Source organism: Pempheris klunzingeri, chromosome 1, assembly GCF_042242105.1.
Source record: "Pempheris klunzingeri isolate RE-2024b chromosome 1, fPemKlu1.hap1, whole genome shotgun sequence".
Taxonomy (NCBI): domain Eukaryota; kingdom Metazoa; phylum Chordata; class Actinopteri; order Acropomatiformes; family Pempheridae; genus Pempheris; species Pempheris klunzingeri.
In genome coordinates, this window is record NC_092012.1 from 32,233,399 (window position 1) to 32,250,012 (window position 16,614).

Here is a 16,614-nt window from a genome sequence, read left to right on the forward strand (position 1 = left end):
GATGAGGAGAACTGGGTCGTACTAACTGAACTGAACTGAATAGAGAAAGCTAAACATCTGGCTGCTACAAAAGGTGCTATGTAAACTAGTCCACATGGCCTTGGGGTTCCCATACATTTTGCATAACAACATGCAAGCTACTACATATTTAATGTGTGTGATAACCTGGTCTGGTAGCCTGCCATCTTCACCACATCAGGATCACACCCAACATGACATTTACAGTCAACAGAGTGATGATTTGCCAGTTTGCATCACATTAAATAACATCAAATTCTGCAACATTGGTGGAAAGTAACTAAGCACTGTAGTACTGTGCTTCAGTGAAAATTAAAGGTAAATGTACAGTGCTTAACTTGGTTATTTCCATTTTATGTTATTTTATACTTCTACTCCACTCCAATTCAGAGGGAAATAGTGCACATTTTACTACACTTGTCCGTCAGATGGTACTTAATAGGTGCTTTTAAGATTTTACATTTAAAATGTTTAAGACATTTATAAATATAGTGCAGTGGTAAACATTAAACTGAATAATTCCACCCTTTTGGCCTGTCACCATTTACACAGAAACAGTGTGTAATGGGGGCCCCCGGTCACCTTTCAGATGTGTATCATTTGACAATGTTCCACACTCCTCATATCCAGTGTTTCTTGAAAAAGCTAAGATGAAACAAAAGTCCAAAAAAACATTTTTCCGACCCATGAGTAATCTATCTACCTAACTTTCTATAGATAGTCATTACAAGTTACTTAACTTAACCTGCTGTTACAGTACAATGCTACTTATGAATCAGTGCAGCAGTATTTACATGTACTGTGTCAGTCAAAGTACTTGTTTATAGTACTTTGATTTTTGAATCTTTCACTACATTTTACTGTATTTACTTTGTATGTTTTGGAGAATGGAGTGTTTTTATGGAGTGTTGTAGTGGTAACTCACCCAAAGGATCTGCCCCCCCACTGATATATAGTAGGTTGTCTGTGTTTTCCCAGACAACGAAGGAAGAAATCTCTGACCCTTACCGAGGACTAACCGACATAGAATTTGGAGAAGAGACAGTCCTACGTACTGTGTGCAGTCTGTTCTAGCAGACAGTAGCTGACAAGCTGCATCACAGTGACAGCATCTCCTCCCTCTCACTCCTTGCTTCACTATCCCTCTCCTTCCCCAGTCCTACTGCATAGGAGGAGCACACGTCCTATCTACCATTTGCCCTGACAAGGAGCAAAATCATTAGTTCCCTCTGTAGGACTACACTTAAGTGTGTGGAGCCCGGGCCCGAGGCGGGGGTGGAAGTGGAATCTGTAGAATCTTCCTCATTAGGACACAGTGATTGTTCAAGTGATTGCCGTAAAAGCTCATCTTGAGCAGGGACTGACATATTTCCTCCTCCGCTGACAGGATAAGCAGTCCATTCAGCCCCTGATTGGGAGTTGTGGTTGGCAAGTGGAGGTGTACGTGTGTGTGTGTGTGTGTGTGTGTGTGTGTCTGCGTGGGGGCGCGCATGCGTGTGTGAGCATAGGCATGCACAGCAGTACTTCATCAGTCAACTGAGGCTTTCTTTATCATTCTGAGCTGCAGTTTCAAAATATATGGATGTCTGTCTTTTCCACAGCCAGAGTGCGGCGGTTAAGACGGGAGTCGTAATAACTTTTTTCAGTCTGCATTCACACGCTGCACTCACTGATGTCATTGTTTCCTCTTCATGATAGATTCTGTTTACGTTCATTAAATAACACAATCACACTGTTTTCTTTGGTTACAAGCAGAATGAAAGTACACGACAGCTCTGGTACATTTTAGTATTATTAGAGGAACTGAAAGATTTACACACAGGGAAAGAAGGCTACTAACAACTCTATTACCACTGTTACCCGTAATCCACACAGCAAGCACAGGCAGGGCGATCTATGTGTCTAAACAACCTTCATCCTGTGCTCAGAATACTGTATTTTGGTTTTCTTTGTGACTCCCTTCTGCATTGTAGCACATAATCATCACGACTACAATATGTTTTTATCCATTATCTGCTTGTTTTCTGAATGCCACAGTCTATGTCACTGATTGTTGGTGCTGTTTTGGTTGCCCAGGCAACTCAGTTAATGACAGGGACCTGTGACAGACTTTTTTCCCCCACCTTCTGTAATTATACTCTTTGTTGACCGTTTGTGCACTCCAGTACGAAGGCTGTCTAAGAAGTGGGCGACCAGGGCATTTAGAAGAGACATCAGTGTTGAGAACTGCAGCTGCCTACAGCTAAGTCAGCTTAACTTTCAGGGAATGCACAGTTAAAGTGGCAGTTTTCCTGCAAAGCGATGATCGCTTGCTTGACTTTTTCTTAAAAAATTGTGTGATTTATGTGAAGTAGAGGATTGATTCATCCACCTGTATTTTTTGTTAACTTGTCAGCTAGAATGCACCATGGCTTGTGCTGCCTACAGCAATACAAAGTGGTATCATAATTGCCTGGACCTTTGAATCCGCCTACTCCTTCGAGGTGACTGCTTCTGATCTGGCAGCATGATATGAAACGGCAGTTTCTCGGATGAAAAACAGTTAGTCCAATGAGCACCACAGGGGACTAACAGTTAGCCAATCAGCACCACGGGTGGGACTAATGTCTCCTCAGTATAACCCGACACCATACTTTGTTTTTACTTTGCTCCACTCCTCTCTCAAAATCCCTCTGACATGGCCATACATCAGTGTCAACTTAAAATGATGTGAGATTCAGGTTTGTTGAGGGCAAATCAAAATGGGATGTAACAAGATGATATAAGGATAGTGACATAATTAAATGGTTTCAACAAAATATTACAACTTACCCCATGAACAAGTAAGCATGGTGTTGATGTGCTTTGGCATTGCTTTCAATCATGTAGCCATCCTCAGTTCATCAGAATGATGAATGGTACATGGTACATATCTAACAATGTAACTTATGTACCCTGGTTTTTGATTATTTATCACTAGGCATCCAGGGCACCTCAAAGTTAGAATATTTTACCAAAGATTTTTGTTTGAAAGAGCAATAATGAATCTCCATGCTCAACAAATATTAAGCTGATATTACGAAAGCAATGCCAAATAATCAGCAAAAGCAGCAGTGTCACATGGTGCTCATTAGCAGGTTGAGCTTGTACAGTTGCCATGGAACTGTAAGAGACCTGATAGACTTAAAGCCTGAGATTTACACTTCATTTTGACCTTGAAAACCAGTCTGAACGTATTTACAACTATTTCCACATTAATGTGTATACACGGGTGACCTCACCTGACAGTATTATTGCCAAGTTAGGATTGGATTGTCAGTGCCAAGCACACCAGGATTAAGTCACTGATGCATTGCTAAAAATATGTCTAATATATGACACAACCAAACTCAATATACAAACTAAAATAGTCATTTTGCACCTCGCCTCTATCAGGGAAACACAGACACATGCAGTCATATACATATGCTGAAGTGCAGGCATACCAAGGCAGAGAAGGAGTCACACATAGGAGGAAAAAAAAACAGTGACAGACCATCATTAATTTGAGCTCATTTTAAGAGTTTCTCAGTGTGCAGGATGTTGCAAGGCATTTGTGTTAATGAGCTACATCATTCATTTGAAATGATGGCACAATTAGGAAAACAAAAGTGCAAGGTGTGACAATTTAAGTGAATGTGCTTTGTCAGTGTCTGCAAACAACACCTCCGAGACAGTATATGCATAAAAGCCGGCTTATAAAAACATTGCAGGGGGTTTAGAGGTCGGGATTTTCACCGACAGATTTTTACCTTGCTATTCTGCACCCTAACCATGCTCCCACAGGAGTCACTGTTGAAACACTGTGGCAGGAAATGAAATTAAAGCTGCTGAATACAGATGTTTAGATGCACGTCTGTGTGCTCGGTTGTTAGTGTGCGAGCAGCTGTATGTTTTTGAGAGCCATGTATATTAACAAAAATACAAACTAAAAAGAAGAAGGCTGCCAGCTGAACGTTGTTGGATTTGTAAATGGTACTACTCAGTGCCTCTCTCCTCCCCCCTCCAAGTCACTCACCTTGGGGATCAAGATGCTTATATGAACATAGATTTAGAGTAAAATAAGTGCTTTTTCTGTTCAAGCCTCAGTGTTTCTCTTTTTCTCTGACCTCTTTCTTTCCACACTGTTGTATCTCCTGCCCTTCCAATTTACCTTTTTAACGTGATAAAGCAGAAGGTTCCGCCTGGTCTTCTGTCCACAGATGTTTCGACGGCCTTATGTAGCATTGTCAGACTCATTAGTTATACTCAGCCCGTGCAGTGAGTGGGAGCCAACCACTCAGCCTAGCACGTAATGCAGCTTTAGTGAACTAATGAAACTGTAATTACAAAAATAATGAGGAACATGCAGTATCGTCCAGTAACTTTAGGGCTAGTTATTTGTGTGCATGAATCATCATGTGCAGAGTTTCCTGTTTAATTTTTCATGGATTCTGATACTTTTCTGTTCTTCGCCGTGTTATGAACTGCACATTCAAAGGACTTCTAGCTTCTTCATTCTGTGAGTTTCCGACTGTAGGGAGCAATATCCCCCACAATGTGTGTTTGTGTGATGTATTTGCAATGTGTAACAAGGAACAGTGTAGGCTAAGGTCCATTTCCTGTGCTACTTATAAAGTTATTGTCCCCAGCAGGCCTCATTTAGCAAATTGTAGGCTATGTTGAGCCATGTGTAGTATCCCTGCTACACTAGTAGCTGCAACAGCACAGTAACAAAAACAACACATTGCAGTCATACTGTACACTTATCTGCACTTACACGATGAGAACCTTTGCAATCTGCTGAGCACATCAACTTGCATCCATTAAAAAAAAAACGTCTCTGTTTACACAGTGGGACCAAACTGAGCACTAGGCTGCACCTTTTAACTTTATCTATTATTTTTCTTTTGATTGCAGCTACACACAGACTTGGATGTGGGTGGCAAAAACATCAAGTACGTCCTTGCGGGCGAGGGGGCAGGCACCATCTTTGCCATCAACGAGTTAACAGGTGACATCCATGCCATGAAGAGGCTGGACCGCGAGGAGAAGGCCGAATACACACTAACAGCCCAGGTCGTTAATGCCGACACAGACGAGCCCTTGGAGCCACCGTCCGAGTTCATCATCAAAGTCCAGGACATTAACGACAACCCACCACAGTTCATTGAAGGCCCGTACCGAGCCTCCGTTCCAGAAATGTCTGCTGTTGGTGAGTCAACATAGACAGACTTTTTTCTGGTCTCTGCTGCACACAGCAGCCTAATCAGTGTGTGAGATTTCAGAGACGGCTGATCTCTAATGGGCTATCGCATAAAAATAATGAGTGAATAAGAACAAGAGGAAATTAGTATGCCTATTTACATGCTTGCGTACTATGAGTATCCTGGCAAATGAAAATACAAGAATGATAAATCAAATCACTAGAACTTCACCCACAGTTCTGTCCTGCAACTGAATAACTGGCATCAGTGTCAGCATACATTTAGGAAAGCTGCGTGATCTCCAAAAGAGACCACTCACAAAGAGCGGACAAAAATGCAAAACATCAAACAATGTCGTACTGTACAACAACATCAGGGATGCAGGAAATGCCATGATAAAACGTTTGAATTCTACAGAGGCTGAAAAAGCGCCATTGGCACATTTCAGACATGCAACACCAATACCAGCATATGTAGGTACAGCGCTCACCCCTTCTGGCAAGCATGAAGAAACTGCTATTCTCCACTTTGTACAGGTCAAAGGCCACAATATCTTATGATGTGGACCATTTGGGAATATGTGGAATTTTTATTGCATTCTTTACAGTTTCACTAATGCAGTCGGGTATATGATATCAGCTGGTGATCTCTATGATGAAATATTTATGGAAAGATTAGACAGCCCTAAAAAGTAATATTTTATAGACGATGAAAACTGTGGGAAAGGGGCTAGGAGCAGAAACCAGCGTGGATTACCTTATTTTGCATCAGAGACATTTAGAATTGATCATTTGACTTTTTTCATTCTTAACGGAGCAGCGAGGCTTAACAAACCTCACTATAGGAAATCCAGTACTAATTTCAAGATTCAGGCGTTTTAGTACAATCATAAAGGAGGCAGAAGAAGCCAAATAAAAGCAAAAATGCTTGTTAGCATCACACTGTCACATAGTTCGACTGACTGATGCTAATTGTCCCAAGCTACCATTCTTCAATCCCCCACAAACTGGTACACAACCCGCTGCAAACACTTTCTATTTCACTGTATGCTAATATATTCATGTATTCACATTCTTATTCTGTCCATGCATTTAAATGACCGCTGCATGATGATCACATAATTCAAATGTATTGCTCATCTAGGATTGGCAGAAGCCCGTATGTGGATCACGCTATGTTTTTCTTCCTAAGGGGAGCCTCACAGCTGACCCTAGAGCAGTAGGAGTCTTGTGGAAAATGTTTCCATCAGTAGCAGTAAGGAGATCACAGAGTGTCTTTATTCCGCTTTGACATTGGAGGAGTTCAGCAAGGGTGCTGAGGTCTGCTGTTGGGCGGTATGAGCTTGTTATTGTGTTTCCTCATTGAGTTTCCACTTGTTACCTGTCACAAAGCTGACATAACACGCTAGGGCAGATGGTGGTAGGTATGTAATGGAAGCTGTTTGGTAAATCCCATCTGTAGGTTGCAGCCTTTACGTTAGTTCTTTGAGGTAACAGTGATTTAGCCTCAGCTTCTCATGATCATTGCAGCTGATTATTATTTGCTGCTGCTGCTGCTGCTGCCGCTGCAGTGGAAGCAAAAAGGAACAAAACACAATGCAAAAAAAATCCATGTAAACACAGAATAACAGTGAACTCTTGTTGTCTGAACTCTGTTACTTGATTCCTGCTGTTCATTGTTTTGGATCTCAGATGAAATGTACTGTAGCTCTCCAAGGGTTTGCCAGTGCAGTGCAGGGACAGCCATAGTGATGGGGTAGAGAGCAAAGTGGTAGTTGACAGCACTCTGTGATTTGCCAGTGGGAATAATGCATAAGAAATGGAAATCGGCGTCTCTTTGTTGATTGTTGTTCCCTTTTGTCACTACTGATTAATTAAACATTCACGAATGCTCAGTTGCTTTCTTGAAAGGGTTTTCTTTCAGCGACTAGTTTTCCCCTTGTTAAGTTTTCATGTGCTGCGGCATTAAGGAAAGAATCAGATGCTCTGGACAAACAAACAATAAGTCATTCATCTCTCTCGCCTCATATTCATAAATCACCGGTTTCTTTACAGTGGTGTTTCATCTTTATCGCGCTGAAATGAGAATTTGTGCAGGACTCAGTGGATTACTGGAAGTGTGCTGAGCAGTGGATAACTAATAAAGTCCACAGGAAAGGGAAAAGAAAATAAATGGATGTTGGGGAAGTCTGCCGCATATGAGCAAATCCACCCCAATGTGAAACTGGGAAGCATTAAAAAGTAATTACGGCACATGCTAAGAGATGGAGCATTACGTCTGGTATTGAGTTCAGACAATGCTGAGTGTGCTGATGCATTTCTGCTTAGCGAGGACCCACCTGCGTCGAACAATCAAAAAATCTAATCCGGACCATAACAGGCTGGTTCTCTTGACGATGTTATCCATTTACAGAGCTTGTCAGTTCCACTCCCGACTTCATCAATGTCTTACCGGCTCCTCGCTTATCAAGAATGTATCCACGGCGTGTCAGTGAGACCAGGGACAAATATCAACACCCACCTTTTATCTGTCAAGGACTACGACCAGATAGAAAACCCTCTCATTGAATGTCACCATCCCCCATAGGAAGCGGTCCCCACAGCCGGATGAGATATGTGACATGGGCCACTAAGGTCGCCATGTTTCCTGTGTGCGGAGGAGCATAGAGGTTAATGGGAAATGAAGGAGGAAGACCTTTTGTTCTTCCTTTAAAAGGCCCAGTCATATAAGATGTGTGGCTCTCTGTGACTTTTCTCTGACTTTCATTTTCCTGAATGGCTGAGAACGGAGGTGACTACGATTTTAATTGTTTAGTGGACAGTCTCTCAAAGTACAGTGCAACAATGAGAGGAAGTGGAGAGCAAAGGTGGCGGCTTTGCTGGAGGAGAGATGGCCAGTCAGAATAGACTTTGATCTTATTATGTGTAAGGAGCCAGGACAAGTCCTCTGTGCTCACTAGCTAATAGTTAACATTGCATGTCTCCCCTTTTGAAAACTGCCAACTGCTGCGGCTGGAAAGTTCAACTAAGCTAACTATGTCATTTTTATTTGTAACATCACAATTATGTGACTCTAAGATATTAGCTATCATATCTTTCCAGAATGTGTCTGCTCTAACAAATTACTAGTATATAAATGTAATTGCTGTGTAGTATTGTGGCAAACAGTGAGAGCTCTGTCGGTTCATCAGTATGAGCAAGTTATTATAAAATATTAATTAGTGCAGCATTCATTTTAACAACGTGGTATTTTTATTTTTTATTTTTAGATCTAATTGATTTTATTGATATGTTTTATAAACCTACAGGTTTATGTAATTTTCTTTGCTTCTAATCTCCCGACAAGGAAGAGACCATACGATCTTTCATTTTAATTGAGTAATAAAATTTCTAATCATTATCAATTCATTGAATCAAATTAATATTTGATATACACTACTTGCCCATATCTCTCCTTTGTTCTTTGTTGCATATGTATATTCATTAGATGATTATGTTTAACTATCACTTCTATGAAAAGTGAGTTTGTGGCTTATTTGTGCAAGTCTGGCCATGATTAGAATTATAATTCATTTGCACGGACCGCCCAGATCTCACAGGATTAGTAGATCCTGTTTTCCTGTTAATGGGGTCTTCGACTTTAAGGCCAGTACAAGCTAACAAATTCCCCCCATATGCCTGTCGACCATATGTTGGAATTATGAGGCTCTGCCACCCGTCTGCGGCTAACAAGGGGGTTGTGATGTAGTTGGAAATTACAAAGTCTGCTTGAAGTGATGCTTCAGGTAATTAGAAGGAGGTCGCTAGACCATCCTCCCAGCACAAAGGGGGGGTGTGAATGACAATAATTGCTACACTGCGAAACAAACTTGCTGGAAGTTGTTTTGCCGGATGGAACTCATGCAAGAGATGCCCCAGGAGTGTTGGGCTGTGAGTGTGCTTCATTATCAGGGCGATTAATAAACGGCCGCGTAGACAGATGGCCCGTCTCCTCTTCGCACGGGCCATGCTCTCTGAAACCCCAGCAAAATGAATACCTGTATGGAAGCACGGATCCTCGCCAAATGTGTCAGGATCTGCTAAATTGGAGCGCAGACATAAAATTGAAGTGACATTAATAGATTACCTGGAGTTGATTTGCATTTTCAGAGTTATTATGGGTGTGGGTAACAGGACTAACGGGCACAGCCGTCTATGTAGGGCCTTAATGATGTTTCTGATTACACTCTCATCACCACCGGCAGCTGGGAAAATAAGTAAAGGCTTGTCATCACAGATTTGGACGATAAATGAGCAGACTTGATCAAGGGGAGACGTATGGAAATGAGCAAGATGCAGACCTTTTTCAGAGCTGAACGTCTCACGCTTCCAACATACAGCAGAAAGCTCACTGTGATCCCAGATGATTTAATACTCGTGCAGCTTTATAAGTGATACAATGATAAGATAATCTAACATGAAGGACTGCATTGTTGAAAAGTATCTATCTATCTATCTATCTATTCCTCTTTACTTATTTTCCTACAGAATGGCATCTTTCAGATCAATACAGGGAAAGGCTGAGCTATTTTAAGAGCATTTCATGCTCCACTTGGGCCAGATGTTCTATAAAAATCCCCTTCCTTGATATACCTAAAAATATTATTGTACTATGCTGATCTTGCACTAAATCTTGAGCATGTCTCGGTCTTGGAAAGTCTGAGTCTGAATGCATTAAATGCAGTTTAACTTGAATAAACCCTTGCAGTATTTCAGGGTCACAGCAACCCACATAAGTAAAAGAAGTACATTTATAGTGCATCTTTTATCTGGCATTTCTCTGTTGAGCTTTGAGCAAAGGGCTGAAAGTGAGGGTGTCTGGTGTTTGCGTCTCTCTCTTCTCTGATCCTAGACTCTAGTCTGCGGCTTGGCAGATGGACCGAGTGGCAGGGGGCCCCTGGCCCTTTAACATAGTGGGCAGCTGGGCCAGAGCTGGGCCAGTGCTGAGCCGGGGCACATCTGACGAGTGCGCTCCTGGGCTGGGCAGGGACGAGACAGACCAGGGCTGTGGTGATGGTGGTGGGCGGCTCACAGGCTGAGCTGGGGTGAGAGCGGGTCAGAGCAATGAACCTGGCCAAGGCTCTGACTCTCTCAGGCCTGTCTAACTGCCAGCCAGCGTGCATGCCAGCCTGCCCTTTTCTGTGGCCGTGCTAAATGGGGATAGGACAGGCCTCCGAGGCAAAAAGGATTTAACTGACATGCTGGAGTTTCTCTGTAAATAACCTGCTACTCCTATCTATCTCACCTCATTTGGCAACAGCATCTGCACTTGTGCATCTGTGTGTATGCACATGTTCCAGTGTGTGTGGGTCTATTTGTTAGGCTTGTTTTTATTCATGTTTGTGTCTGCGATACTTGTCACCTGTCAATAACCCAGTAACACCTTTTTTCTTCGTGTATTTCCAGTGTATATCTCCTCTGCTCTTGCCAGTGGCTACACCTAGCAGCTGAGAGAGAGTCATTGCTAATTCAGCATCTCTTTGTTTCACACTTAGCCATTACATAGCCTACATAGGAAAAAAAGGGTAAGTCAGATATTCCCTTGCTAACACATATGTTGTTCAGGAGTAGAAAAAAAAACAAAATAAAAAAAAAAAAAGCAACAAAATATACATGCACGCATAGTCACAGCTTCTCAATATCGCATACAAATATGTGTTACTATTCATCAAATGTTATTTATCACCCAGTGTACCTCTGAATTATGTATGTAATATCATCAGTCATTGGTCCAGATACAGTAATATAAGCCCTTTAGAGCCTCCTGGGGCATTATTTCGTTTCTAGAGCAAGCAGGCAGGCATACGCACACTTTCTGTACATGGAAATGCACGTGCATCTAATGCGCACACGCAGATCACACATGCACAAGTGCATATGAGTGCATATGCGCACTAAACACATCCTGTGTTAGCATAAAGCCGCCGTACAGCCGTAAAGATGCTGTTGTTCAGGTGTAATTTGTCCCTGCTCCCCTGTGTAACCCACAGAGACGCACTCTCTTTGTAACTCACTCCCTCTCTTTCTCTAACGCACACACTTTTTTCCCTTCTCTGTATCTCGCTCTCCCTCCCTTTGGCTCGCCATTGCTCTCTTTTGCTAAGCTAATGCTCTCTCTCACTCTTCCCTTGAGGGAGAACAAAAAGTAGCTGGCTTCTAGGTAATGAAGCCCTTCAATGTGATCTGCATAAGATTGCCTCCCTTGCTGGTCTGGCTGCCTTACCCCGATGAAAAGCGAAAGACTCTCAATGAGACTAAGGACAAAAAGCAGCCTTCTCCTTAGCCACAGTGTCATTTTTTCAAAGAAAGTAAGCTTTTTTCCTTTTTTTTTGCGGTGCCCATGAAGAAGAAAGAGAGGATAAATAAAAAGGGAGGTAAATAGCAAACAAAGTTCATGAAAGGGAAGGCAAATGAGAGAGTGTGTGTGTGTATTCGTGTGTCAGAGCATGTGTTCAAGCTGTTGTGTGCCTGTTTTTGTACTGATGAGGGGAAGGATTCGAAGCCGAGGTTGTCACAAATGTTACCCTCTGTGTTGTCACGCTGAGTGGATGTGATTAAATGGATTTCATGCAAGAGGGTCAACAGCGGTACAATAGGACATGAGGGAAGCAAAGATTTGTAAATGAAATCTATTTGATTGAATGCATTTTTTTTTTTTTTTTAAATATTAAGACTACAGTTTCAAATTAATAAATGAAAAGACCTTTAATCAAAAACACACGTCTGTCACGTCCCAGTTTACTGTCCTGTTTAATTAAGTGTTTGTAATGAATGTTTTTCCAGCCCTGAAATATGTGTAAGACTCATCTTTCGCTGTCATACTGTCACACACTGCTGATCATTGTATCAAGGTCAGTTAATCAATCTGAGAGTGAAAACAAGGACACAGCGTCCTCTTTTCAGCAGTGCTGCAGGGGAGGAAAGGTACTGATCCTGGTTCAGTGTGTAGGACACCGTAATGCCACTGGTGGATGATTAACTGTGGACAAGAAGATAAACAAATGAAGACAAACAAGTTTAATAGTGACTCGTTATCAAGCAGATTTATCAATAATGAAAACAATCATTAGTTGCGTAATAACCATTGTTGGCTTTGCACTTGGCCAAAATTGGTGGTGAATTGGTTAATATCTACTAGCTAATATCTGTTTGGTTATTTGGATCTGCATGCTACTGATCTGTCATGTATGTACTGTAAGGCAGTAACGGACAGCTTTTACACAACATTTATTGTGAGTGTGTTCCATTATAAAAGAGGACTGCACTAAAGCCTTGGACTTCCAAGAAGTTTGAGACTTGCAAGAGACAAGTTAAAATATAGAATGATAAAAATCACTGCAGGAAAGACCCAAGGTCTCTTAGACTGCCTAATAGTTCTATCTAAGTTGGTTCTAACTCCAAAAACCGCCGGATCCTACAATTCCCATAATGCAATTGCACCCTCTTGCCTGGTAAATGCTTACATCTTTTGAACCCCTTAATGCAGACCTTCAATTAACATTATGTAATCTGTAGGTTTACGGTCACTCCTCCAGAGTTTCAGCTGTTTTCACAGGTTGTGCAGGAAACAGGAAGCAGGAAATGGGAAGCAGGAAGTAGGAAGCAGGAAATGAGTTCACCATGTGGTGATTGGATGTCATTGTGATGGGACATTGATCATGAGCAGTTGTCAGCTCCACGGTTCAGATGTTATTCTTCATTTTCCCTCTGTGCTAAAGCAACATCTGTGAGTACTATTCATCTAATGACATGAAGCCATCGAGTTATTTGGTGTTTGCATGATTATAAGTGCGGCTGGATGCTAATTGCGTTGCCAAGTTAATGAATTGCTGGTTGTCTTTTTGACCATGTCAGCCGTGCCTTTATTACATTAGCTACGTGGCTAAGCTAGTTAAGATCTGCTTAACGCCTGGATGCTGTTGTGATGTGTGCATTTGATCAACAATGCTGTTTATTGATGCAGATTTAGTTTTTACTGTATTGTAATTGCAGTTTCACAAGATTCCAAGTAAACTATGGAATTTCATCACATGTATCCTGAAGTTTAAACTGATTGGAAACAGTCCATGACAGTTTGTGTAGCACATGTTAAGCTCTCTACATTGCCTTTTTTTTTTGGTTTCAAAGCATCTAAAATGTATCAGGGTCACAGATGTAGTATACCAGCTCTGATCTACAGCAGCTGGCCTTCAGCCTGTGACCCTATGACCCCCAGCGCACCAGACCCACACAGTGCAGCATGGCCTCGACCACGTCATTGCTTTATACAATGTACAGCATTCGCCACAGATATGGAAACCTTTGTACCCCCATGCTTTTTGTATCTCACCGCCATCATGTGGATTACTCACATGGGATTCTTTGCTCCACGGTAATGGGCGACTTAGTAGAAGTTACACGCATTTTGTCAACAAAACCGCTGTTATCAAGCCAAAATATTTATGTGACAGTGTGAGCTCAACACGAGTTAGCTCGACCTGTGTGTAGCTGACACTGATAAAAGCCATGTGTCATTAGAGTGCTTCACTGCAAACTGACCTGCGTGTGAGATCTGTGATGTTTGCCGCGAACACCACCAGCTGCATTCATTAGCCAGGGTACATATCACATCTTACTAGAGATAGATGTGGTGTAGCTCGGCTGCAACTGTCATTTTCTCACTCACTCAGTCATACACTTACTCACTAATTGCCTACCGGCCCCCTATTCTGCAGATGACACGCTGAGCTGGGATCATTCATTGCACTTCGTCTCTGCTACACTGGTGAACTGTACAACGTGTTCATGTTTACAATGGTAGACAAAGGACTTAAAAAAAACTACTGTTGATATTTTTCCGTTTATTTATGGGCATACAACACAGCTCTGTAATTCTAGAGCTTTAGTCATTAACTTCTGAAGCAATTAATTTCTGATGATTAACACACTTTTTATGGTTTTATGCTATTTCAAGCGAAGGAATCCTTCAATATGACACTTGAAAAGTTCCATTTGTGGAAGCTACGTAACTTTTCTGTGTGTGGGCCTGTTTTTGTGTGTGTGTCCTTGTCAGCTGTGTCATATACCAGCCAAAAGTGACGAGAGGGACTGTTGGAAGTCATGCTGGTGAGTGGGAGGTCCTCTTTGCATCATCGCTTTAACATGCAAAATGAGGAGGGCTCCGGTTCGCACCTTTGATTTGGCAAATGCTTACTCATATCTGCTAGGATGCCAGGATGCTTTCTCATACGCATTCTTCAGCACACAGCCACGGCTCAACGATTAATTATTCAAGAGAGTTGTGGATATTTAATGCTGTGTTGTAGGGCCTTTTTTCCGTGCACTTTTCCTGCTCTGCATTCATATCCCTCTTTGCGTCTCCTTCCTGCTGTATCTCGTATTGTGCTGCACGTCATTCCCACTTACACTTCACTTTTTTCAAAAGAGCAACAACTTTTTCTTTGTAGCTCTGCAGCCAAAAGTCAACATGACTGTGTGTGTGTGTGTGTGTGTGTGTGTGTGTGAGTGTGTGTGTGTGTGTGTGTGTGTGTGTGTGTGTGTGTGTGTGTGTTGGAGGCTGTGCTCCTTTTCATGCTTCAGGTGATTTTACAGTGTTGAGCAGCAACAACAGGATCCCCTGTACTCTCATCCCTCCCTGTCTGCATTATTAATTGTCTGAGGTACCAACCATAGCTATTTGGATCCTGAAGGCATCCAGCATTCAGTAAGTAAAATTAAAAGTAGCGATTGCATCCCATTGAAAGACATAATAACACTCTTTAAAATTACATTTTCTTACCACAAAAGACTGTGTAGACTTAATTCAACAGCGAGAAAAGAAGAAAAAAAAAATGCTTAAAGAGAGACAAAAAAGGGGGCTTTGCAAATATACCTTTATTAGTTGTGTTTTTGGTGTGGTCATATATATGTGTGGCTACAGCCAAGATTCATGTGCCATGCTGTGGCTTGTAGCAGAGGGAGATTGGTCAATGCAACATAAATGGGGGTGGAACACATTCATCAAGGTGGCAGAGATTTGAGACTAGAGAGGCCCATCCAATCACGGGCAGAGAATAAAGGGGAGAGGCATAAAAGTCTGTACAGCAAGGTCATTTGAAAAAGAAGCTGATAAGACTAAAGGATCAAATCTCCAGTACGGGCGAGGCCCTCCTCTTGATGTCTGTCCCCATTAACTAAAGCCCTCGCCTAGCTCGTACAGTCACTGCCACGCCTCAGCTGTCTGGTACAATGAACGGAAAGTGGAAAAAAAGAAAGGAAGAAGAAGAGGACTCATCTGTCATTCTGTGACTGCTTTTATTTTGTAATCAGAATTTATGGCTCTGGTTGAAATTTAGTTTTTTAACCTTAAATGTTGTGTTTTTTTTATTGTGTTTTGACCGACCAGATTCAGGTGTGGGATGCTGTGTGTTTCACCCTCCTGTCTTGGTGCCATGCAGGCAGCTGATTTGTGGCATCACACAGACTTCTTCTGCTCTGGCTGTTTGTGTATTGAAGCATTGGCAGCTGTATTGCTCTCAACGCTGCAGTATGGATTTAGTCAGTTTGTGGTTTTACCACAGTCACAGTCCGGTGTCCACACACACACACACACACACATAAAGCCACGTGCACAAGCACACAGACAGTCAATCCTACAGCAGGTTTACTATGTCACACTGGGGGCTGCTGTGTAATTGGGTGAATCTGCTCTCCAGCACGCTACAGAGATAGCCCTTTAAAATTTCACTTCACTTCTGGGAGTGTAAACAAACCTTGGGATTACTAGGGGTGTAAATCCACATTCCACCATTTCTGTCGCTCTTCTCTGTTATTTATTTCTCCCTTTTTCTGTTGGCCACCTACTTTGACAGTTTAGGGGTAGGTTTGCTGTTTGCTCAGCATTTGGAGAGTGTTTGTGCATCTGTCGGTCTCCTCGTGCTGTATGACTGTCAGCATGTTAACAAGTGCACGAATGTGTGCCTCCACCGAGGAATACGCGTGCCCATGTGTGTTGCCGTGCGTTTGTAGGTGCGCGCCGTGGATGTGGATTTTAGCATGTCTGTGGTGCGGACACTTTATGTGGCGGCGTGCAGCTTTCTGTCTGTGTGTTCTCTGTGATGGATTGCTTGTCAGACGGCAGCATAGCACCGCTCGCGCCGGCTGACGAAGACATTAAGTCACCAGTCACGTAGTGCGTTTCGACATTCCTCTGGGAAAAGGCTTTAACCCTTCTCACTTCTCACTCACGGCTGTCAGATGACACAGTGTATTACTTAGAAGGTGCCAAGCACTAAAACAAAAGACGTGGCTGGATTCAGTGGAGTTCAGTGTCTTAGTGCAGCTGTGTGGGAGGTGGAGGACCTCTGTCACCCGTT

At 42.4% G+C, this 16,614-nt stretch overlaps 1 protein-coding gene across 2 annotated transcripts in view; it reads left to right on the forward strand.

Moving 5' to 3' along the window:
* cdh8 (cadherin 8) overlaps nt 1–16,614 on the forward strand; it is a 93,839-nt gene that overhangs the window by 35,523 nt on the left and 41,702 nt on the right. For both annotated transcript variants that reach the window (XM_070855432.1, XM_070855512.1), the window contains exon 3: nt 4,936–5,230. In XM_070855432.1, the coding sequence (XP_070711533.1) occupies nt 4,936–5,230 (295 nt within the window). The remainder of the gene's footprint in view (nt 1–4,935; nt 5,231–16,614) is intronic.